The sequence below is a fragment of the Brachycentrus maculatus genome, unplaced genomic scaffold, assembly GCF_059751285.1.
Source record: "Brachycentrus maculatus isolate JH-2025_06_01 unplaced genomic scaffold, ASM5975128v1 h1tg000055l, whole genome shotgun sequence".
NCBI lineage: Eukaryota > Metazoa > Arthropoda > Insecta > Trichoptera > Brachycentridae > Brachycentrus > Brachycentrus maculatus.
In genome coordinates, this window is record NW_028280809.1 from 5,026,425 (window position 1) to 5,050,871 (window position 24,447).

Below are 24,447 nucleotides of genomic sequence, written 5' to 3' on the forward strand. Positions count from 1 at the left end.
CATTGTTTTGAATCCAAACATTGGTCGAATACGTGACAATTTGGGCCGGTACGGTCTGGGTGACGCAGACTCTACCGGCCCAAACTAAATTTATCGGGACCGGGAAAAAAGAGATTTGATTATTTACTCTACATTTTAAAAGCATTGTGGGACCACGTTCTACCATCCGTAGCTTCATTTGATTTATTTATTGGACAGTGACTCTGTAACAACATTTTAATGATATATTTTGAAACCAAAAGTCAGGGATCCATTCTTAGCACAGTTACAAAATCCAAATCAATGAAACTCAAGTTAATCAAATTAAGAATTACTGATTTCATTAATTTATTCGGATGTCACTTTTTGGTAATATTTTCTCCATTTTAAATTTTCCTTATACTAGGTAAATACTACTGTTTCCTCAAATCTATTGTGATACGTATTTCGAGGCATTTTGCACGATTTTCAAACACCGTATGTGAAGCTAAGTCTACATTTTGGAGTTGTGTCCTTGGGACGTTGAAGGAAGAATAGGTGTAGGAGCTGTTTGTTATTTTGATTTTTTTGTTATTTAGTTGTTTTGATTTTTCCATAAAAACATAAATAATAAATCTGTTGTCCATGTTCCCAATGATAAAAAAAGATAAAAAATTAAAATTAAAAACAGCTCCTATCTCCTATTTACCAAGTAAAACTTGGAAAATGGAAAAAATGGATAAGTTTGATTTTTTTAAGATGATCTCTAGATGGATACATCTTTAGAATTTTTGAGGTAAAAAAATCAGCGTGACTAGCTCAGCGGTAGAACACAAGTTTCGAAAAATTTGTGAAGGATTTTGAATTCCATTGCTTTTTTTAACTGCGTTTAAATAAATAAAAATTACCAGAAATAAAAGTCATTAAAAACGATGTAGTTTTAAAAAAAGGAAATGATTTATTTATAGCCCAAGAAACCAAAGCTAGGCAAATAGGTATTGTATGTTTATTTACTATGTCATTTTCTGAAAGAGCAATTTTTTTAATTATTGTCGGTGTTTTTCCATTGCATACAGCTATTGTAGTTAAAGATAACACGATACCATACAAGTCATGTATTTTCAAAAAGTATTAACTAAAAAAATGTTTCTAGCACAACCTTTTCCTCATAGTTTACAAATTGATTTAACTTTAAAGTCATAATATTAAGCGATTCTATGCACATCAAATCACTTTTTATATGGCTTTTTTTCCCTCAGGGGTATATTTTAATTACTTATTAAAACAAAATTATACAAAATATGGAAAATACTTTTAAAAAAATAACTATTGAATTTTAAGATTATTATCTTAATCCACTCAATTATATCAATCGGATAGGTGCAGTGTTATCTTAATCGCAATTACATCCTACGATCTAGACTTCAGACATAGGAATGGAACATATTTGATGGGATGCATATGACGCGAGCTCATAGTGAAGGATATATAGCTGTTATATAGGAAAGGAAATGCTGAGGAATAGAAGGTAGGAAAATAAGAATATCAGAAATGGTTAGGGCATCAAAGGCTGCATATCCGTACTCTTACAAGCTTTTATGTAAAACAGGCTACTGGCAATTTGTACGAGTTCTTGAAGAAGGATAATAGATTTACGTCAAAATAAATGGAAAAAAATATGTAGATTTTTGTATCACAATGAACGAAAGTGGATGAAATTCTGTGAATTTAAAACCTACGTCACGATGATATCTTTATATTCCATTTCTTCAACAATTCGTGAATAACTTCGACGCTATTTCGACCTGTTTAATTCATTTCGGCACACAAATCGGCTCTTTTTAATGATCTTCTAGCGGAGATTTTCAAAAAATATTTGAGATTATTATTTTTATGGTAGACTGAATTTCTGTATTTTAAATTAAGAATTTTTATGACGATCCGCGGGACACTTCTGAGAAAGTCGTTTTAATCGCTTTTCCTTTTTTCTTCATTTTACAAAATGTCATCATTTTTAATAACGCAATGTAGTCCGGGAGTTTGAAAATATGAAGGAAGCAAGGAGTGTGTCAGGACAAAAGAATGTAGCGTTCCACCTTCTCTGCCTGCCCCTGCGGGGAAACGGCGTGATGGTAATAGCACTAGTAGTAGTAGAGTTTCAAACCAAGAGTCCGAGGCAGTAACTACAGGATCTCTCATTTTTATTCCTTCAATTCTTTTTAGTCCGCTTTTTAGTGTCCGCCTCCGTAATGTAATGGTCAGCACGCTCGGCTACCGTTCTGGAGGTCCCGGGTTCGATTCCCGAGGGGGGGGGTCAAATAAATATAAGAGATTTTTTCACTGTAATATTTATTCAATATTACCCTGGACTGGTACCTGAAGCGGAGGGCTGATCACCTTTCACCTTTCACCTTTCCTTCGTGTGTTAACGATCAACACTGTGTTTGTATAATGCAGTGCCCTGTGCACCATTGGGTGCGGATAAGGGTTTTAATTGAAAGAAAATTGAATTCTTTTATTTTGACATTCTGGTAATGCATTTTACAGTCATTCAGTATGTCACGTTTTGATATCTGAACATAGATGAAGAAGAATATGGAAGTCTGATCTTGCATACAAATAAAAGGGTCTCGGCTAAATAAAAGCTTGCCTCAATCCAACATATATGGCTGTCGTGAACTCATATGTACAGTGTCACGAGATTAATCAATATATGAGTAGTGTGGTGGTCAATCATGGCTAGAATGGTGAATGTTGCACGTATGTAAAGTGATCACTTAACCAGCCCATGACAGGCCATAAACCCTGTAACTACCTACATTTTACATATTCTTATTTATCTATGTTGAGATGTTAAATCGTAAAAATTTATCTTTAGTGGAGAAAATCCAGATTTGTGAACAAGTATTTGGACACACTCAAAATGTTTTATATATAATGTCCGCATTGTTCGCACATAAGACGGATGTCTTCATTTTATCCTGTATCAGTCGAGCTGATTTTGATTTTTTTTCATATTAAAATTCCACCTATAAACCGTGACATTTTATTTTTCAGCTTTTTAAAAAGCCACTGCCTAAGATTTCTTTAGTAGTGAATACAATACTATACGTATCTACAGCAACGTTAGATAACAGATCGAGCCAGGACATACGAGTAGCATAAGTGAAAAATTATGGACGATTAGATTGTCGAGGTCACATAGACCGCTGCGCACTGGCATTCTTAATATTCATGTTCTCCTGTCTATCGGTAGTACAAGTTACAAATCTTTCAGTGGACTGATGAAACTTGAAATTCAGTCATAGAATTGAAATTACCGCAGTTAGGGTGGGAAAAATCATCCCAGGCTCCATCCCAACTTATCGTCTTTGTAGAGTGTTGGGATCAGCTCTCCTCGTCCTCAGGTTGTAGGTCCTTCTTTCATATACACGTCACCTAGGCCATGGATTCGAATCATGTTATCTTTTTGTAGCATCCATGACTTTTTTTTGGTCTTCCATTAGATGTCTTTCGAGGAAGATCCATAGCGATATAGCAACTATTATTACATTCGTTTATTCTGGTTATATTACATTTTTTATTCCTAAAGTATTAGAAGGTAAAACCATAATAAGATAATGTATTTAATGCTCTTTACTTTATGATCGTATCTATACGGGTACGTGATGTGCGCATAAATATTTTTTTATCAACGAAAAAATAAGAAAGGAATCAGCTGTATAACTCTTCATAATAATTTATTATTATTAATGAAAAAAACTCTCGGTTCGAAGGGCGGAAAAAGGGTCATTGTCCCAGTCATTTTTCTCAATTCAGCGTTATATCGAAAAAAGATTGAAAAACGAAAAGGAACCGTTTTCCAGAATATTCCATTCTAGACAACTATCAGCTTTGATTTAAATTCTGAAAAATATAACAGAGTTTATTCAAAATATTCAAAGTTTCTAGAGGATTATGTAATAAAAAAGTAATGTTCAAAAATTCAAATCACCTTCGCCATTCATATACGTACTAACCTTTGCCGAAAATAATAAAATGAGAAAATAAGAATTGAAAATTGTACTATCGTACAATTTATTATAATTTTTTTCATTTTCTCGGACAGCGAAAATAAATTAACCATTTCGGTATTCAAAATAACAACAATAAATGATACACTTAATCTCCGTTTAGGAACGTAATGCTAACAAAGAAAATTATAATAAATGATTCAACCTCAACTAATCTGACATTGCACGAAGCCAGCGATTTGTGGGGAAGAAAATAAAGGCTTGGATATTGAACTTGTTTTGGTGTATGAAAAACGATAAAAAGGAGATGGTAACATCGAAGGGTTTCCTCGGGACATTTGAAGGGCGTATCTCATTTCTTCATGAAACACGTACGAGCGGAATAAGAAACATGTTATTTCATTCATTAATTTGGCACACAATTTGTGGTAATATTCATTCATTTTTAATTTATATTTTACTTGATAAATACTAGTACTTCTTAAAGTCTATTGTGAGACATGTTTCAATGCATTTCGCATCATTTTCAAGTACCATATGCGAAAATGACGCGGAATATATCGAAACACGTGTCGCAATATGTTTTAAGAAAATGTGGTATTTACCAAGTAAAACTAAAAATAAAAAAACAAAAATATGTACATTGAGTTGAGTTAAGATCTTTTTTAGAAAAGATGTGAACTTAATATAGGTTCTATATTTATATGTATACATTGCTCGTTATATATTCATTCATTAATGATATTTCGTACGACATAGAGTAGCACAAGTATGTAGGTATATAAAAAAAAACCCTTATCCGCACCCCAATGGTGCATAGGGCACTGCGTAATACAAACGCAGTGTTATCTTGATCGTTTACACATGAAGGAAAGGTGATCAGCCCTCCGCTTCAGGTACCAGTCAAGAGTAATATCGAATAAATAGTACAGTGAAAAAAATCACTTAAATTTATTTTACCCCCCCTGGGAATCGAACCCGGGACCTCCAGAACGGTAGCCGAGCGTGCTGACCATTACACTACGGAAGCGAACAGTAGGTATACTTCTAAAAATACCGTAAGAAAATCTTGTTTATTTATTTATTTTTTTGTTGTTATATTCATAATTACAAATTACAACGATGTACCCTCACCGAGTTTCCTTTTTCATTAAAAATGACTAAGACCTATACCAATTACATTATAATGTTTGGGTTATTAAACGAAATACATTTATTATAAAAAAATTCGAACCGTATATGTAAGAGCAAAAATGAGGATTCGCCTTAGTATACTCGGACTTCTTTTGAAATCGATCTTTTCTTTATGGCTTGTACGATATGCTATTTTTAAGGGTTACCACTTAAGTCATATAAAAATAATACGGAGCAGTAAAAGATGATGTAAGAATCCCAAGTTTTCAACCCTTAATCTTGTTCTGGGGCGTCAACTCAATGTAATAGACATCATTTAATGGTAGTTTACCATAAAATTATGATTGAATTCCGACGAAATCATATAACATACATCTAACTGGCTATAATATCTGGCGCACCATACTAAAATAAAGGTATGACTTACAATATACGTAGATTTATTTTTGGTAATTTTTGTGATTTGACTGGGATTATGCTGATTTTTTTTTTTGAAAATAAGTAATTATGTACATATTTTGTAGACATTCATATTCCATAATTTCATAAGGATTATTCCCTAAAAGAAATTTCAATAGAGATATAAAATTTTATTTAAAACATTTTATTCCAGTTTTAATTCGTCTCTGCACGGAATTTATATTTTATCTCTAAAAAATATTTTCAAACATTTTCGTAAAATTCTGCTGGTAATTGATATTATTAGAACGATTTTTTTGCATATATTTTTCAGTCCATATGTTGAATAAAATATTTTATTACGATATGGAATATAAACCAACCATGTTATTTTTTTTTGTTAAGAAAAAAACTACTAACGGTTTATAATACTAAAAACTTTTCATAATCTCATTGATCTTATAAGAAGTTCCCCAAAACTAAAAAAAATCATCTTAAAAACATGGTAAAATAAGATTTAAGTTTTGTACTGACATTTCTTGGTGGAACTGCATTTTATAGAATGAAAAAAAATATTACTTAGTTGTTATTTTATTCTATGGTTAAATAATACTTACTTTACTCATAGCAAACGCGATACATTTTACTACGTTTTCCAATGCTGAGAATACCAAATTAATATACATGAGATAGGTAACGTTGACTGCGCGGAGGCTTTTAACTAGAGGAATGAATTCAAAATTACACCCACCGAGTTTCAGCAAGGGAAACATACTAAAAGTTACAGGTAAGTTATAAACTGGATGATATTGCGAGCTTTCTGTCATAAAATTGCCGAGAACGTTTGAACCGAGTTCCGCATAACGGAAGTGGAAGTTAACTATTAAAGTTCCGCCGGTGCATCAGTCGCGAAGGTGAATTCCGCTATATTAACTTCACATTACACCCCGTGAATTATTATTACTAGGGGATCAGAGGGTGTTGATTTGGATTATTACTTGCACCGCCACTCTCAGATGGCTTCGTTTTAATCAAGCCGTTTTACGACACAGAATGTACCCAGATAAAAAATTCAAAGGAATTTAATTAATTGTTTCACAGAAGTGGGAATTTTTCGATAAAGCCGCTCGTCAAAGGGTTGATGTGCTCGAATAAATCAAAAGCAACATTCAAAACTTCAAACAAAACACACAAATAATACAAATTAATTTCAGAATTGTATTTCCTCCCACAGTCTGAAAAGGGATAATACATTTTTTGAATTAATAAAAAAGGTTTTATCTTTTTAATTAATTTAAATGTGTGATTTCTAGAAACGATTGTTTTCGTCAAAATCAACAATAAAAAGATCCAAAAATGCGTAAAAAGTATCATAAAATATTTTTAGTATTTTTGTACTATAACAGTAGATAACAAATAAATTTTAAATCAAATTAATATTTCTTGGGGTATATTGCAATTACTGCATGTAATCTTTCAATGAAATATGTAAGGCCTACATTTAAACTTATATTTTTATAGATGCCTCCATAATGTAGTGATCAGCGCCGTCCTGGAGGTCCCGGGGTCGATTCCCAGGGGGGTCAAAATAAAAATTAGTTTTATGCTAATATTTATCTAATATAATCCATATAATCCAGAACTGGTAAATAAAACGGAGGACTGATAACCTTTCCATCATGTATTTTAAGATCAAAATGACATGATTATACATGATGCAGTACCTTATGCACCATGTTATTTTTTCTTTCTTTCTTAAATATACAGGAACATATAGTTTATCTGCATTTCAGCTTTCTAGGCAAAGCCTAGGTTGAGCCGAAATACTTACAAGCTAAAGTACAACAAAAAGTTAAGTAAAGTTAAAAATTTTATACAATTTTAATACAATAGTGTGAATAAGGGTTAGAAGAAGAAGAAGAAGACAATCAAAATACATACTTTTTTTATCAAATCAACAAAAAAGTCTTGTGATTTTTTTTTAAATCGAATACCGTAGAACGGGGCTACTTGAACTTTGATGTGTTACTTGAGCCCAGTAAAAAAAGAGATTTAAATCTGTATTTGGTCTACAATAATGAACGTATCGTGACAATAAGTATCACCTGTCAGAGTGAATCATGTCGATACGTTCATTATTGTAGACCAAATACAGATTTAAATCTCTCGTTTGTAGGGGAGAGTGCCCATGGATGGGACGTTTTTGATTTTGCCTCTCTAGTTTTTCTCTGTAAAATAAATCACAAAAAGTAAACGAGGTTTCTCTTTATTCAATCTTTTAGCTACAAATATGCCATACTTTGTTTTCTAAAAAAATTAACTTAACTGCCTGAAAAATCGATTTCAAATAATGTCCTAAAATGTCCCATTCATAAACACCCTCCCATGAGAGGGACACCAGTATACCATGAATGGGACATTAATTAAAATGCTAGATTGATGGAATAATTATATTTTAAAACAAAAATCATCTGTTGACACTTTCGTATAATACGTAGACACATGTAAAAGAAATTTTATTAAACATTTTTGCAACATTTTTGGCAATTTTTTTTTTTTTCATGGGCCACAAAATTTACATTTAAGCCATTGCATAAAACTATATTGATATTCTCCTTCACATATGTGACACTTATTATCCTCCTTTCCTTTTGTTTTTGTTAGTGATACACCTTCTATTTCAACTGATTTATCTGAACTGATCTCTGTGATCACTCATTGAAATATTTTGTTGAAAACTGAGTTTTTTTTAAAACTCTTTTAGCGTTAGGCTTATTTTATGGTCTATCTATAGGTTTTCATTTTCCATTCTTCAATAATTGTATTTTCAAAAACTTGTCCTTTTCTGAAGTGTCAGATATTATACTTGATTTCCCCTTACTGATTTATTTCTGTACTGTAGAACATATTCTTCCAGCTGAATTTAAATACGTGGAAAGTATTTTTTCTCGCTTCAGACTAAACTAACTAACTAAAAAAACTAACTAACCATCACGCCGCTTCCCCGCAGGGATAGGTAGAAAGAATATAACGCCACACCACTCTGTCTTTGCAAACATTCTTTTCACCTCTTCCACGTTCATGCACCCATACCCGCCGATTGTTACGACTCCTAACCTGACCACTTGCAACTATTTGGCTTACCAATAGTGCCATGTTTTTCTCAGTCTTCCTCTGCTCCTTTTTCCAATAACATTCGCCTAGTACATTTGTTTAACCGTTTTATCCTCACTCATTCGTTCTACATGTCCAAACCATCTCAACACATTTTTCTTAATTTTATCGATTATGCTTATCTCAGCTTTGCAATCCTTCCTTATTTCACTATTCGAACATCTATCATAATCGTTTTGTAGCACATTCTTCTGAGAGATCGCATTTCGACTGCATTCAGTCTACTTTCATCCTTATTTTGCCAACTCCATGTTTCACTTCCATACATTAGAGTAAGAACCAGGACTCCGTTATGCACTGCCAGTTTAGCTTCCGCTGGTAGGCTCTTTTATTTCCTATCAGCCTTCACTTGTTTGACATGTCTATAAAGAGAAGATTTTCCTATTGCATACGTCTTTGCAACCGACCTAATATTTTGCTTTTATTTAAAACCTCTTCTACAGCAGCTTCAATTAGAACGTTGGTGATTGATGGTTGGTGAACGATGCCGTGTTTTTGGCATTATAACCTAAAAACAATATAATGTTTACAATGCGTGTAATACAAACGAGTACAAACGATTTTTAATATAAATTAAAAGTATTCGCCATGAATGGGGCAATTTTCCCTTGAGTGGGACCGTCCCATTCATGATCACTGCGCGCGTCCCATTCAAGGAAATGCGTGATTTTTAGAAAAATAGATAAATCGATACATTTATTCTAAAGTAAATTTGATGAAACATACTTTATAATATCCTGAGAGAACCAACTTAAATAATTGTATATATCAATTGCAGCACTTATCATAACCTATATGTACAAACAAAATCAATTTGCAATATATAATTTACTTTTTGACGCAAAAAAATTGTAACACGTCTTACTCGCTTCACTGTCAGTCGAGAACTGAAGTTTTAGGATTAATCTGTCTAATATCGTAGCGTTAATGATTGGTAATTTTTAATTTTTTTTGTAACAATAGTTTGGGCTGGAGGACGATTGTCCCATTCATCCTCTGTCCCACTCATGGGCACTCTCCCCTACTGATCATAATATTTTTTTGTACTGGGCTAAAGTTCACATCAAAGTTCATACACAAAAAATAAACTAAGAAGTAACGCGAACATTTTCAGTAGAAAATGTGTGAGAGGGGAAGATAAATAGTGGTCGGTTAACAATACCGACATACCCTGACGAGTATACGAGGTACGGAGGGTGAATAATTAGCACGTGGACATACAACTACCGACTGAAAACTAGGGCAACCATTTTGGAAATTATTCGGCTAGTCTTCAGCTGAAACTTAAACTTCGTGCTGAAGGTTGATTGACGGCAAATAAGAAACATAATTAAACATCTCGGGTATGTGCCATACAACAGACTACAAGACACATTGAAGATATATTGCCCTTCTGTCAGCGCCGTCGGCTAAATTAAGGCGCTCTCTCATTATGCCGATAAATGAAAATTAAACGAATCCCGTTGCTTGGAAAGCAGTTTCAATATTCACTGTCTACATCAGTGGTTCGGAACCTTTTTGAATTTAGGGAGCACATTTGATAATAAGAAAAATTCGCGGTACGCCAAAACATGAAATCCAAAAAACATACAAAGATAACTTTTAATAAAAATAAAACTGATTACTTTATTACACGCAAGTTAAAAATTACATAAATTAAAAAAAAATACATTAAAAACATAAATACTCTAATGAAACTGTTTGCGGTGAAAATGATATAATGTGACTTATTATTTCTTGACATTTCATCAAAGATTAAGAATAATATGGAAGTCTGGGGGTTTACGTGTCTGACGACCGACAAAGGTTGGTTTAAGTGATCACTTTTCACAAGTGTAACATTCACCAATTCTACCCATTATTGATAACCATTCTACTCAATTTCTTGGAAGTTCTATATATATGAACCAATTTCGAAACATTGTTTTTAATTTACTAGAACTTCACTAGAGACATCTATTGGTGAGATGAAAAGAATTCAAATTCCTACACATAACTCCCATGATATATTCAACTGTTCTAAGTATGATGATATAGAATCAAAGATATCTTAACCGCTGTTGTGAGGTGAGCGCACACAACTTCATTTTGAAAAGGTGCTGTCAACTATCCATTATATTTGCAACTCAAATCGCACAGTAAATGAGCCAAAATTAAATTTTGTTTTTCATAATTTCGCAACAAGCTCGCGGAGCACCGGTTAAGAGCCACTGGTCTACATATTTAAATATTGGCAATAAATCAGTGAGAAACAATTCGCGAATAGCTTTAGCGAAATAAGATTTATGTTTCGAGACAATATTAAATTGGTTATAATGTAAACTCTGTTAATATTACTCCAGTCTTTGGGTGTGGATAAGGTTTTAAATTAAATAAAAAATAATATTTTATGAGCTTTTGGGGGTTCTCTCAGATGAATGTGAGGGAAAACGTTGTATGATAGATATTCGAATGGATGAAAAACAACCCTCCCGAGTCCTGGTTCCGACTCATATGTATGGAAGAGAAGCATGGAGTTGGCAAAAGAAGGATGAAAGAATGATGCAGTCGATATGCGATCCCTCAGACAAATGTACGGGAAAACAATGTATGATAGGTATTCGAATGGTTATATGAGGAAAGAATGCAAGCCTGAGATATGCATTATCGATAAAATTAAGAAATGTATGTTGAGATGACTGGAGTAATATTAACAGAGTTTACATTATAACCAATTTAAGTATAACCAGTTCAAACAAAAGTGAAGCATGAGAGAAGGCATGCCGAAATTCCTACGTAAATTGCTTAGATTTTTCCTTCAAATAAAATATTTCTCAGAACGTGAGTAACGGATTATTTGTTTTAATTTTGAAATAATATAATACAGTAATTCCTCGATATAACGGAACTCTATTTAACGAACATCGGATATAACTGACAAAAAATCCAGTCCAATGAAAAAAAATGTCGTGTTGATATTATTCATGGTTCAAGTGTTGTCGTATGTAAACAATTTGTAGCGGCCATGAAAATCACAAATTATATCAGAAAACTTGCAAAAAGTGCAAACAAAACTTGATTATTTTTTTATAGCAGGATTACCGAAAGCTAGCTCGTCGGTATCAAATAGCAACGTCACTTGAATTTAGTCCGACGACAATAAATATAAATTTGTTTGTGTTTCGTATTGTTTATTTTTATCTAAATACATTGTTAATATATTTAACAAAAAAAACATTTATTTTAACTTATTTTTTTACAATGGACTTTTGGCAACGAACACCCCTACTCCCAATAAGTCCGTTATATCGTGGTTTTAATATATTTTAAATCAGAATATTAACCTTCATTTTAAAGAGTAAAGTATCCTTTCACTACATTGACTGTACATCATGCTATTTGTCAAATACAAATCAGTCGATATTATGCCCGGAAAAAGTAAAAAAATTAAATTTATCATTGGCTTTTCTTGAGAAGTAAAAATTCTTTACGTTTTGATTATAATAAAAAAATTATGAGCAAGTAGATTGTGCTATAAAAAATTATCCCTCTTTAATGTATCATGACTTGGGGCACAGGGGTTATAAGCGAGGTATGAATCTACCCGGAGCACATAAAAAGTAAGAGGTCACATCATTCACTTGGTGGGATATATCTAGTGGCACATTGTACCGTAAATCTGTCCACCCTCTCCGTCCCGGATCTCTCACCTGCGGTAAAAAGGTAATCAATAACGTAGTATTTGGGTTATTAAAAAATACGCGGACATGCCAAAACTCACGGAAATAGGATACTCCATTCAATCTGCATTGCGATATCGGAAAACTCGAAACAATTTGTTACATATTTTCCGATTTTCCAGTGAAGGCTATTCTCTTACTACGCTTATAAATTTCAACGGATATTTCGTATAAACTGGATTCAATATCATGCATTTGATTTTATATGCAATGATATAATTCCTAACCAGCACAAAATATTATTCGTCCTTAAATAAAAGAGTTCTTTTTTTTAAATACACTAAAATATTTTATTAAAATCAGTGTCTGACGTTTTAAAAACCGGAACATTTTTTTTAACAAACAAACAATTTTCTATTGTATAAACAAATATAACTCACAAAGAAACATTGTTTTAAAATCACTATGCAATATCATGATATGCATTTAAAGGTCGTTTTGTTGAAAAAAAATTGTATTCATGAATACCCAGAAAAACAAAGTTTATATTCATAAATAACTTAAAATAACTTAGGTTTAAAATCACTATAGTTATAGCTTAAACTTAAATATTAAACTTAAATATTATTAAATTATTGATTTTTAGTGATTTTATGATAAATGAATTTTTTAAGTTATAAAAATGGCAAAGCACATAGTTAGCGCCTCAAATGTAGATTATATTTTAAATTACAAATGTTTTATTATTTTTTTGTATTTATTTCAACATGTACATAAGGTAATGCTATTCGCGTAAGAATTGTGTGGAAAAAATATTTCAGCAACATATCACGTTCGATATTACTATTTATTAAAATTCCCATAAATCTAGAGATTAACGCTAAGAATCTTCGTAAGCGCTAGAGAAAAATTGGCAATATCTATGTCAACAGAAAGTTCTAAAAGGTTCCCCCAGAAATGCGAGTGCCATTTTCAATCTAAAATAATCCCCATACGTTCACTCCCAAAAGAGGACGAGTTTGTCGAAAGTAGGTATGGATAGCGAAAACTTCTGATTGATTCCTTGTATAATTGAGGACTGTGCAAGGATGAATGAAGGGTGCTCTTTTCGATTTAAAGGTAATGAATTCGTTGGAATGTTCTCAGTATATTGCAGAACTGGATAGCAGCCCCCTATTGCAAACGGCAAATCAACTTGGCAGTCGGTGGGGTAAATTATTAATTTTCATTTCAGCGCATAGATGGGAGCTGGCATTGGGGGCACATAACTAGAACTGTAACATTCACCCTCATCCTAGAAATCAACGTAGGATTCTAGCAATCGGAAATCACACACAATCTTCAACCCAGAGTCCAAAACCTACCAGATAGTAAAGCAACCATCAAAGCTCTAACCATTACATTTACTACTAAATTAGTGCTTTTTACAGTTTTCATTACAACGTTTCACTGTTAACATTTCAGACTGTGGTGCAGTAAAAATTTCGCAAAAAATTAATTCTAAAAAAATATATATACTATTTATTTTCTTTCTTCTTACGACCACTTTCATACCATCAAAACATGCATTTGTTTTTCTATATGTTACCTTTATCTATTTTCAGTGACGTATTTTTCATAAACATCGTCCCTATCTATGATATTCTACCCGCAGAAAAGCTTCTAAAATAGCAGTTTTGATTACGATTTAAAATATTTGAAAACAACAAAAATAAATCTGGACCCGAAATTTCATAGGGCACTCCACAGAATCTTTGCAATATGAAATCGTATCATAATTTACATGAAAGCAAGTTAATAAGTCCTCCGCTTCAGATAATACTCCTGGGTGATATTATCATCGTAGAAGTAAAATTGTAATACAGATTTTATTTTTATATATTCTTATTACTTTTTTGTTCAAATAGATAGTTAAAAATATTATGTTAAAATAGATAATTTAAAAAAAAACACATGTATTAAGTACTCCACCGACAAGACACATAAGGTGGCTTAATTGAATGTATGTATCTATGTATAATATACGTACATATATATTTACCAATTAAATAAAACAATAAAATAAAATAAAAATATTTATATGCTACAAATATACTCATTTTATATTTATAAATTGTATACATTTACATATGGTGTACCTACATGAAACAACATTTGAAAAGCAAACCGTTGACAATGCCAGCGGAGAAAAATCAAGAATGTAAAAAATAAAGAACACGTTAGAGACAGGTGAAGGCACTTCCGCTATCGGTTTGCCTTCCTTTCATTTTTGTGTATTCAGGGTTCCCCTCATCCGTTCGTTCCCCTTTTAATTCCTTTTCTCCCCGATTCTTAGAAAATAAGAAGACAGATTCATCTTTCTATCAGATAGAGATAAAGAATTTCAAATTCGCAATTTAATTGAAATCGATTTTTTTTAAATAAATAAATAAATATTTGTGTTTTTTATTACTTATAAAAATACTTCAATTTCATACTATTTCTGTGAGCCTAAGCGGCTCATTATTAGAAATAGGTATCACAATTTGATTTATTTATTGACTTGGCGTTTAATTTGTAGAACTCCATTTTAATTTTTGTATTAATTTTAAATCAAACACAGATTTTTTGAGTCTACTAAGTTGTATTTTATTAACAAAAAACACATAAAAAATTATATTGTGACAATTGTTTCATAATGCCCTAACAAGGCGAAACAATTGTCACAGTATAATTTTTTATGTGTTTTTTGTTAATAAAATACAACTTAGTAGACTCAAAAAATCTGTGTTTGATTTAAAATTAATACATAAATCACAATTTGATACTGGTAGAGTGGGTTCGAACCGAGAAACTCAAGAGTCCGCGACACTAATCAAGGGATCACAACCCGACACAATACGATAAATGCATCGAAACAGTTGTAACAATAGATTTTAATAAATAGTGGTATTTACCGAATGATATTTACATTGAAAATAATAGGTACATACGTGAGAAAAGTTTAAGAATCACCCAACACAAATTCGATTGTATTAGTTGATAATGAAATAAAGCGTGCTTAATCATATTGTGGGTATTTTATACTGCAGCACATAACTAATATAATCTTAGAATATTTTTTGACATCTTAACAAAGATGAAGAAGAATATGGAAGGCTGCGCATTTACGGGGCTTATGACCGTAATAGGCTGGTTTAGTGTTCACATAGTATGTGAGGTCCGAATACTGGATTATAATCACACACATGAGAAACGCCAGAAAATATCATTTTCATTTTTATTATTTAAGCTTATAATTTGACCAGATAATTTTTTTACAACATTGTGAGTGTGTTCACAAATTTGAATTATCTCCGATTATAGGAGTTATTTTTCATATTTTTTTTTACATCTCAACAAAGATGAAGACAATATGGAAGTCATTTTTGTTTATTTTAAGTTTTGTTGATACTAAAGTGAATATACTATTAATAAATCATTTATAATACTTGTTTGTATGTTTGTATAGTGTGCACATTGTATGTGTAGATATAACTGAAAGTTTAGTGAAGTAGTCCCTATACAATCCGTCTGCAGGGGAAACATCTTCAGGTAAACACCAGCTCAAAGCTGATACGTACTCAAATCACTGAGCTACTATTTGATTTGCTTATACAAACGTGATAACGTACATATGTACGTATATACGGAAGCAATCGTGTACATATTACACTTACTAATGCGGAGTTATGGGGGTATGCTCGAGTGGTAACGACGGAGATTCTATACATCAGTAAAAAGCGATGTTATTTTCAATAGATAAAAACAGATTTACGAGTTTATTTACGCGAAACGGCTCTGTTTACCTACTTGTATTATACATAATGATATATCGTTATATGATGGGAAAGTAGGATCTAGTTTATCTTCATTTTTCGTTTATTTTTCTTCTTCTTCGCATTTTTTTCCTGCGAGTTTGTTTCTTCGTCTTCTACCTCTTTCTCGGTCATCTCTCCACTACGGATACTGATTGTACGATCTGCATACAACTCTCTGCCTCTGGCTATGTACACAGATTGTTAGCGCTAGCTTTTCAATTTATTCCATGATATATATGTCCGCCTCCTTAGTGTAATGGTCAGCACACTGGGCTACCGTACTGGAGGTCCCGGGATCGATTCCCAGAGGGAGTCAAATAAATATTAGTGGATTTTTTCACTCTAATATTTGTTCAATATTACCCAGGACTGGTACCTGCAGCGGAGGGCTGATCACCTTTCCATCGTGTGTTAACGATCAAGATAACGCTGAATTTATATGATGCAGTACCCTATGCACCATCGGGTGCGGATAAGGGTTTTAAAAAATAAATAAATAAAATATATCAACCACCATTATCATAATTATTGATTCTGCATTAACTATGTGGAATGACGTGTTGATTTTTTTTTAAATTACACACTTGTATTATACCACTTAATGAGTTTTATTTCATTACACACGACTTATTTCGGAAACAACTATAGTTTTAGAAACAAGTCGTGTATAATAAAATAAAACTCACTAAGCGGTACTATACAAGCGTTTATTTTTTAAATAATATTTATTATCGTCATCGTCCGAAGTTCATCCAAAGCTTAATATTTTCGATCAGAATATAATTAAAATCAAAATCGATGCCAATCACGTATGAATGATTTTTCAATACAAAAAGTTTGTTTCGTACACAAACAAATGGCATTTTCCAAACCCTGTTTCACTGAAACTTCTCAATTGTCGGTTTTAGACACATACGTCAGAGATGTTCGGGAATGAAAAAAAAGTTAAGGAACACTTTAATGTATGTATCCCGTATACGGTAGCGTGGCTCTGACGGCGGCAAACAGAAAGCCATTCATAATTGAATAGTTCCCGAGTAAAATGTAATATGTCTCGCTCCTTAACGGTACACGGGAGTGCAGCCTTACAGGAACCAGCGGCCGTTTGTAAAATGCATGGAATTTCCCTCGCCTTAGCGCCGGCGAACATCGCGCAAGCGGGAATTATTTACCGCCCCTCGTTCGGTACACGAACCCATTGATCTGTATTATATGTGGAGGTCCTCGCCAAAAAGTTACATTTCCAATATTGCACAAAAAATCTTTAAATGCAAACCTGTTCTGTTTACTGTGTTCTATCGAAATCTGTATTAAAGTGTGACCAATCCTGTCTTAAACCAATGTGAAATCATTAAATCGCACTAAAACGTAACAATTTTATAGGCTCGAATTCATGATTCATTCATTCATGACCGAGAAAAACATGGCACAATCAGGTATGCCAAATACTTGAAAGTGGTCAGGTTAGGAAACGTAACAATCGGCGGGTATGTATTAGGAGATGCATAAACGTGGAAGAGGCGAAGAATGTTTGCAAAGACGGAGTGGTGTGGCGTTCTACTCTCTCTGCCTACCCCTGCGGGGAAGCAGCGTGATGGTTAGTTAGTTAGTTAGTTAGAATTCATGGTTACTTTAATTCATTTAAATGAAAATGTAACGTTTTGGTGAGGACCTCCACATATGCCGTACTAAATACAAAGGAGGTAACTGACGTTTTTACGTATTTTTACGTTATGGATTCAGATTCTGTTATGTTTTCTCAGGAGGTCGATCAAAAATCAAAGCCATGTCTAGTATATTCTCAGAGTAGTGTGTTTCGTTTAGAAATTTTAAATCATTGTAAGTTTTTAATTTATATTTTACTTGGTAAATACCACTTTTGCTTAAAACCTATTGTGACATGTGTTTCGATGCATTCCGCATCATTTTCAAACACGGTATGATGCGGAATGCATGAAACACATGTCACAATATATTTAAAGAAATAGTGGTATTTACTTTCATTTCTGAACCACTTTTTTCCCAAAAACGAAACAATAAAATATGACTTCCTCAAATACAAGCATTAAAAACCTAAATATGAATATAAAAGCGCTAATGGCAGAATTTTGACACTAAAACTTGTTAAGTTATAAGTAAAAAATAAAAAAACAATCTTTAAATTTGAAAGTCGATACAGAAAAACAATTTTCAAATAACTTGAACCCAGTTTTCGATTCACCGCATACACGGAGCTGATCGATTTCATATTTTCCCGTTTGTTAAAAAGGGAAATTTTTCAATTTTCCTTTCACGTCGGCATGAAGTTATTTTATTGTAACGGCGATCCCGTTTGCACGGGGAAAGCAGACAACAGAAAAGGGAAAACAAAAAAATGATGATAAAAAAAACAGCAACAAAAATGCGGACAGCGCTAGCTAATATCAGTGTATCTGAAAAGCTCCGAATTAATCTGTGTGTATAAGGGATCGTGTCTGAAGGGATGGAAAGTATCCGTCGTGACATATATTACGATGTAAATAATATCATGTATTATTTACAAACGAAAATTCCGATTTGGGGGTAAACAAAAAGATGGATCGCTAGCAAACAAAGATTTCAGTGTTGTTTATCAATATCTTATACATTATATCTTTTTTTTTTATTATTTAATATAGTAACATTTTTTAAGTACAACATAATACAATTTCTAAACATTTATACATATGGCATACTTATGGTTTTCCATATGTATAAACTCCAAAAAAGAGACTGTGCTTGGAGAGGGACTTACAGTCAAGGTTTAATGTTTTATATAATTAATGGTATAATTGTCTTTTTTATAAATATATTTTTTATTTAACAAGATTTATATGTAATGGGCATTAATTTTTTTCTTAACAACTTTTATATCTTCTATTTAAAAAAAAAATTTATGGAGTTTTTTGAAATATTTAATTCCCAAATATTTTAAAGTTTGTTGAAATTGTTTAGTATTACATTTTGGAGTTGAAAAATCATTTAAGAATCTCGAAGATAAACTTTTTTTTAAATTCAAATATTTATACATCCATTAAATTCAAATATTTATACATCATATATCTTATACATCCCTTTTACATCGTATACTTTATATATTCCTCCTTCGTAGTGTTATGGTCAGCGCGCTCGGCTACCGTTCTGGGGGTCCCGGAATCGATTCCCATGGAGGGGGTCAAATAAATAAAAGTGATTTTTCACTCTAATATTCATTCCATATTATATAATATGTATCACCTTTCCTTCGTATGTTAACGATCAAGATAACACTGCGCATATATCATGCAGTGCCCTATGCACCATTAGGGTGCGGGTAAGGGTTTGAAGATGAAGATATATAAAAAAATGTATATGTCAACAATTTTGACCAGATCGGGCTGACGTGGTTTTAAACAGTGGTTTTATTTTAATAATGTGTTTTAGATAAACACTTCTTTTATTTTATACGAAGTTATTTTTTTTGAATATCTAAACTAATCTTGGAAGCGCGAGATATATTGAGTTTAAATGACAGAAATAAGAACTTTGCTTTACTGTTTCTTGGTTTAAATTTTACTTCGTTTTGTCATATTATTTTTTTTTATTTTATTTATTGTTTCGGCATTCACTTCGTGGTAAGACATGATGAAATTGTAAATGAAAACATATATTTTTTCCACTTGAGTTATATTTATTTTATATTTAGTTTATATTCAGACCCGAAGATGAAAGCATCTGCAGCTTCCCAAACTAGTCGTGAAAATAAATATAACTCAAGTGGTAAAAAATTTGTGTTTTCATTAACAATTTATTTTCTTACATGAGCAAAAAAAAGTTTTTTTTACCCCAATATTGATTTAATATTACCCAGGACTTGTACTTTAAGCGCAGGCTAGATCACCTTGCCTTCATGTAAGTAACGATCACGATAATACTGCGTCAATACGATGCAGTGTCCTATGCATCATTTGGTACGAATAAGGATTAGAAAGAGAAGAAGTTTCTATTTAGGATTTTTTAACATGTGTTTTGTACTGAAAGTAAATATTTCGGCTCAAAACAGCCTACACCTGAATAAATAAATATTTTTAAGAAAAATAATATAAATATAACAATGATCGGAAAAATATATTTCACCATGTGAACATCCCTAAAACACATTCGTACAATATTATTTTATCACGACTTTTTTTTTCAATTTAATAAAATTCATACATACTTTGAACTTTGAGTTGATCGTTCTCCGTAACTCATTGAAACTTAAGTCCTTATAAAGTTTGAAGTAATAAAAAAAGTGTTATAAAATGTTATTTGAGTAACTTAAAAGAAACTTCAACAAAAAAATATTGGTAACTCAAAAAATACGTTTTAGATGCTTTATTTATTAAATTGATATTTAGTTCGTAAATTTTCATAAATTGTTACAATTCAAAACACGATTTTTTTTTACTGATCTTTTGTGACAGCTTTATCGCCCAGCAAGGGCATTATCAAAACGTCTAGTGATAATAAACAGTTTTACAACATTTTGAGTGTGTCCAAATACTTGTTCACAAATCTGGATTATCTCCAATTATTGGATATAAGAATTTCTACTCAATAAAAAGATTCTTTCATATCACCAATAGATGTCTTTAGTGAAGTTCTAGTGATTCAAGAACAACGTTTCAAAATTGATTCATGTATATAGAACTTCCAAGAATCCGAGTAGTGTGGTTGTTAATAATGGGTAGAATTGGTGAATGTTACACGTGTGTACAGTGATCACTTAAACCAGCGTATGACGGTCGTCAGCCCCGTAAATGCCCAGACATCCATATTCTTCTTCATCTTTGATGAGATGACAAAAAAAACAGTTTTAATAAATCTAATTATTTGAATTTGCAAAGAGAGACTTCTTTGATTTTGATTAGAGTTCGTTGTGACTGACTCCTAGAAATGAGTTCTAAGCAAAACTTGAATACACTCGTATAAAATTGAAAAGCGAGGAGCGACCTATTATCATCAAAAATTAAAACGAAATTAATTTGAGCTTTAAAAGCACTCGTCAGCAGGTTGTAAACGGATGCAAAGCCTAGAAACGGATTTATTCCTGACAATGGGAAAGGTAACTGGATTCGCAGACGCCGAAACTAAGTTTCGACATTTAACAGCCGGAGAATTCAAAAGGTCGCAAACTTCGGCCGGGGCAGACGAAACAAATGGTTTAATAATACTGAGTGAGTGAACAGTTCGACCGGGCAAACTGAATATGTCGGTGAGACAAAATGCAGAAGATGAGTATATTTGAATAATTCATAAGAGAGTCAATGAGAACTATAGTAAAATAAATAAATAAAATTAATAATTAAGTAGTGACATTTACAACATTTTGAGTGTGTCCAAATACTTGTTCACAAAATCTGGATTATCTCCAATTACAGAAGTTATTTTCATATTATTTTTTGACATCTCATCAAAGATGAAGAAGAATATGGAAGTCTGGGCATTTACGGGGCTAACGACCGTCATAGGCTAGTTTAAGTGATCACTTTACACACGTGTAATATTCACCAATTCTATCCATTATTGACAACCGCACTACTCAAATTCTTGGAAGTTCTATATATATGAAAAAAAAATTGACGCATTGTTTTTTAATCACTAGAACTTCACTAGAGACATCTATGGGTGAGATGAAAAGGCCGTCAGCCCCGTAAATGCTCAGACTTCTATATTCTTCTTCTTCTTTGATGAGATGTCAAAAAAATAATATGAATTATTTTAATTTACCCTTACAGATTCGTAGAAAAAACATGTATTAAGAGCAAAATCTTATATAAACACAAAAATTGTCAAAAAAGAGATAAATAAGGTAAGTGAGTTAAGAAAAAAGCTGAGAAAACGTACTCTTTGAATCAATATAATTTTATTACCAAACTCTGCGAAGTAGTAAAAGAAAATCTATCAAAACCGGCCAATGCCCCGCGTTTTCATTATAAAGGTACATTTCGTAGTGAAGATTGTGAAATCTGAAAATCTTTTAAAGCCCATTTCACCGCACTGGAAACAATGCCCCCGCACTTGCATACGTGCCCTTTGACTAAGCTTTGTTACAATTCTACAAAAGAACATACTCGTAAAAACGAAGCTAGGAGTTTTGTTATTTTTTTACTTCGTTTTTTCGAACCCTTTTAGTTCAGGAAAAGCTTGTTTTTATAATGTAAAGAAAACAGAAAAAAAAAACATTTTAAGATATTTAAAACAAATCGTTGAAAAGTTTTGTACTGGGAAAACTAGTACATGTAAGATTTATCCGTATTATGAGCTATTTATGAGTTAAGTTTCTGGAACGTAAGACTGATCACCTATTATATAATTAACAATCCAGAGAACAACGATTTGATCGATCGTATCGATTTGACGCAGTGCCTTATGCCAGTGCAGACGCAGTGCCAGTGCCACACCATTGTGTGCGGATATGGAACAGAGAAAATAACTAATATTAATAACAAACGCGTTTCAAAACCTACTTCAATTAACATGTAAATATAGATAAAATTTGAGCATTTAAAACTGTATGTTTTTTTACATAGGCTGACAGCATAGTTAAAGAAAGCGTGCATATTTTTATTCACTCTGTCTCAAAGCGGACGTTATTTGTCGAGATGATTGTAAAAAAAGGAGATTTGAACTCAAACAATTTTTTAAAACGTTTTTAAAAAATAACTAGGAAAGTAACTTTAAACAACGAATAAAAATTATTTTTATATAAAATAAAACAATATTGTTTTAACCACTTTTTATTGGTACACTTTATCCAACCGGTTTCGACAAGAACCTTGTCATCATCAGGGTTTATGTACTTAATTCTAAAACATTGAAATACTCATAGTTAGGTTAAAGTTAAAGTATGGCATAACTTTGAGTATTGCAATGTTTTAAAATTTAGTACATAAACCCTAATGATGACAAGGTTCTTGTTGAAAACGGTCGGATAAAGTGTACCAATAAAAAGTGCTTAAAACAAAGTTCTTTTATTTTATAAAGTTTATAAAAAGTGCCGCAAAGTATCTGCGAAAAACATTCAAAAATTTTTTTCAGCAATTTTAAACAGTTATTCTGGAGGTTATATTACGTAAAAATATTGATAATATTTGATTTAATTGCCTTACATTATAAATAAAACTTAAAAATAAAACTTTTTGTTTCAGATGTACTGAACAAGTGAAGCCACACTGCACAGCCAAAAAGAAAATTGATTTTGTAGCGCCAGTGCCGAGCTTAAAGCTTTTAAAATTAAACGCGAATTAAACAGGAAGACGCGCGGAGACACCTCGCTCAGAAAGGAAACGGAAGTTACCTGGAAAAGCTTTCAAGATGGAGGCAGGGCGGAAGGGGTGTACAATTAACAGATTAACTAATACAAGATTACGTCTGGCCGCCACTGTCCTCGCTACGTGGCTAGTCATGTTGAATGGTGAGTTTTTCCTGTATATTATTTATGTTTTGGTTGAACAAAGGACCAGGAAATGTAGCTAAAAATTGTCAACCTATTTACTTTTTAGCACTTTTAACCCTTGGCTAAGTTAAACTTTTTTATTCACAATATTCAATAGTGGATCCAACACACAAAATATTTAATGTAAAGAAAAAACTTGTATTATACCACTTACTGAGTTTTATTTCATTACACATTATTATACAAGTGTTTTTTTTTAAATAATCTACATTCATTCCACAAAGTGAATGCCGAATCTATAGATAATGAAAAAAAATTATATATCGTTTCAAATTTCAATTGAAATAAACAGATGGCTATTTTTTCATAAAAAGGGTGTTTTAGAACTTCATCTTTAGCCACATTGATTCATAAATCTCGATAAAAAATAATAGAAAATTATTAACCAAGAATGATAATTATTTGCTACATATTAACTGATAATCTAACCCGAATGATTCATAACACAACACAATGTTATAAAAAGCATTGCAAATGATTTTAATATTAAATTATTTTCCAGTTTAATTAATAGTTTAGGATGTTTCCTGAAAGGCTTTTCTTTGACAGACATTACATCATATGTTATATATGTGATTTTTGTTCCACAAAGAAGCTCAATTTCTTAGTAGCGTCACAAATAAGTTTCTAAGCCAGCTGTTGTTAAGAGCAATTACTTGCTTCATAAGGGAGCATATGGTTTTTATTTTCTCATATCGACCGAGGTACTGGGTCATACTGAATCGTACTGCAATCTTTTAAGAAAACTGTTAAGAAAAATGTACGTAAATGGT

At 32.1% G+C, this 24,447-nt stretch overlaps 2 protein-coding genes across 2 annotated transcripts in view; one reads left to right on the forward strand and one right to left on the reverse strand.

Annotated features, from left to right (window-relative positions):
- Positions 1 to 24,447, reverse strand: part of LOC148311940 (uncharacterized) — a 150,499-nt gene that overhangs the window by 95,058 nt on the left and 30,994 nt on the right. The window lies entirely within an intron of this gene.
- LOC148311941 (uncharacterized) overlaps positions 1 to 24,447 on the forward strand; it is a 72,088-nt gene that overhangs the window by 22,143 nt on the left and 25,498 nt on the right. The window contains exon 2 of the mRNA XM_088278243.1: positions 23,367 to 23,632. Coding sequence (XP_088134369.1) covers positions 23,533 to 23,632 — 100 coding nt within the window. The 5' untranslated portion in view covers positions 23,367 to 23,532. The remainder of the gene's footprint in view (positions 1 to 23,366; positions 23,633 to 24,447) is intronic.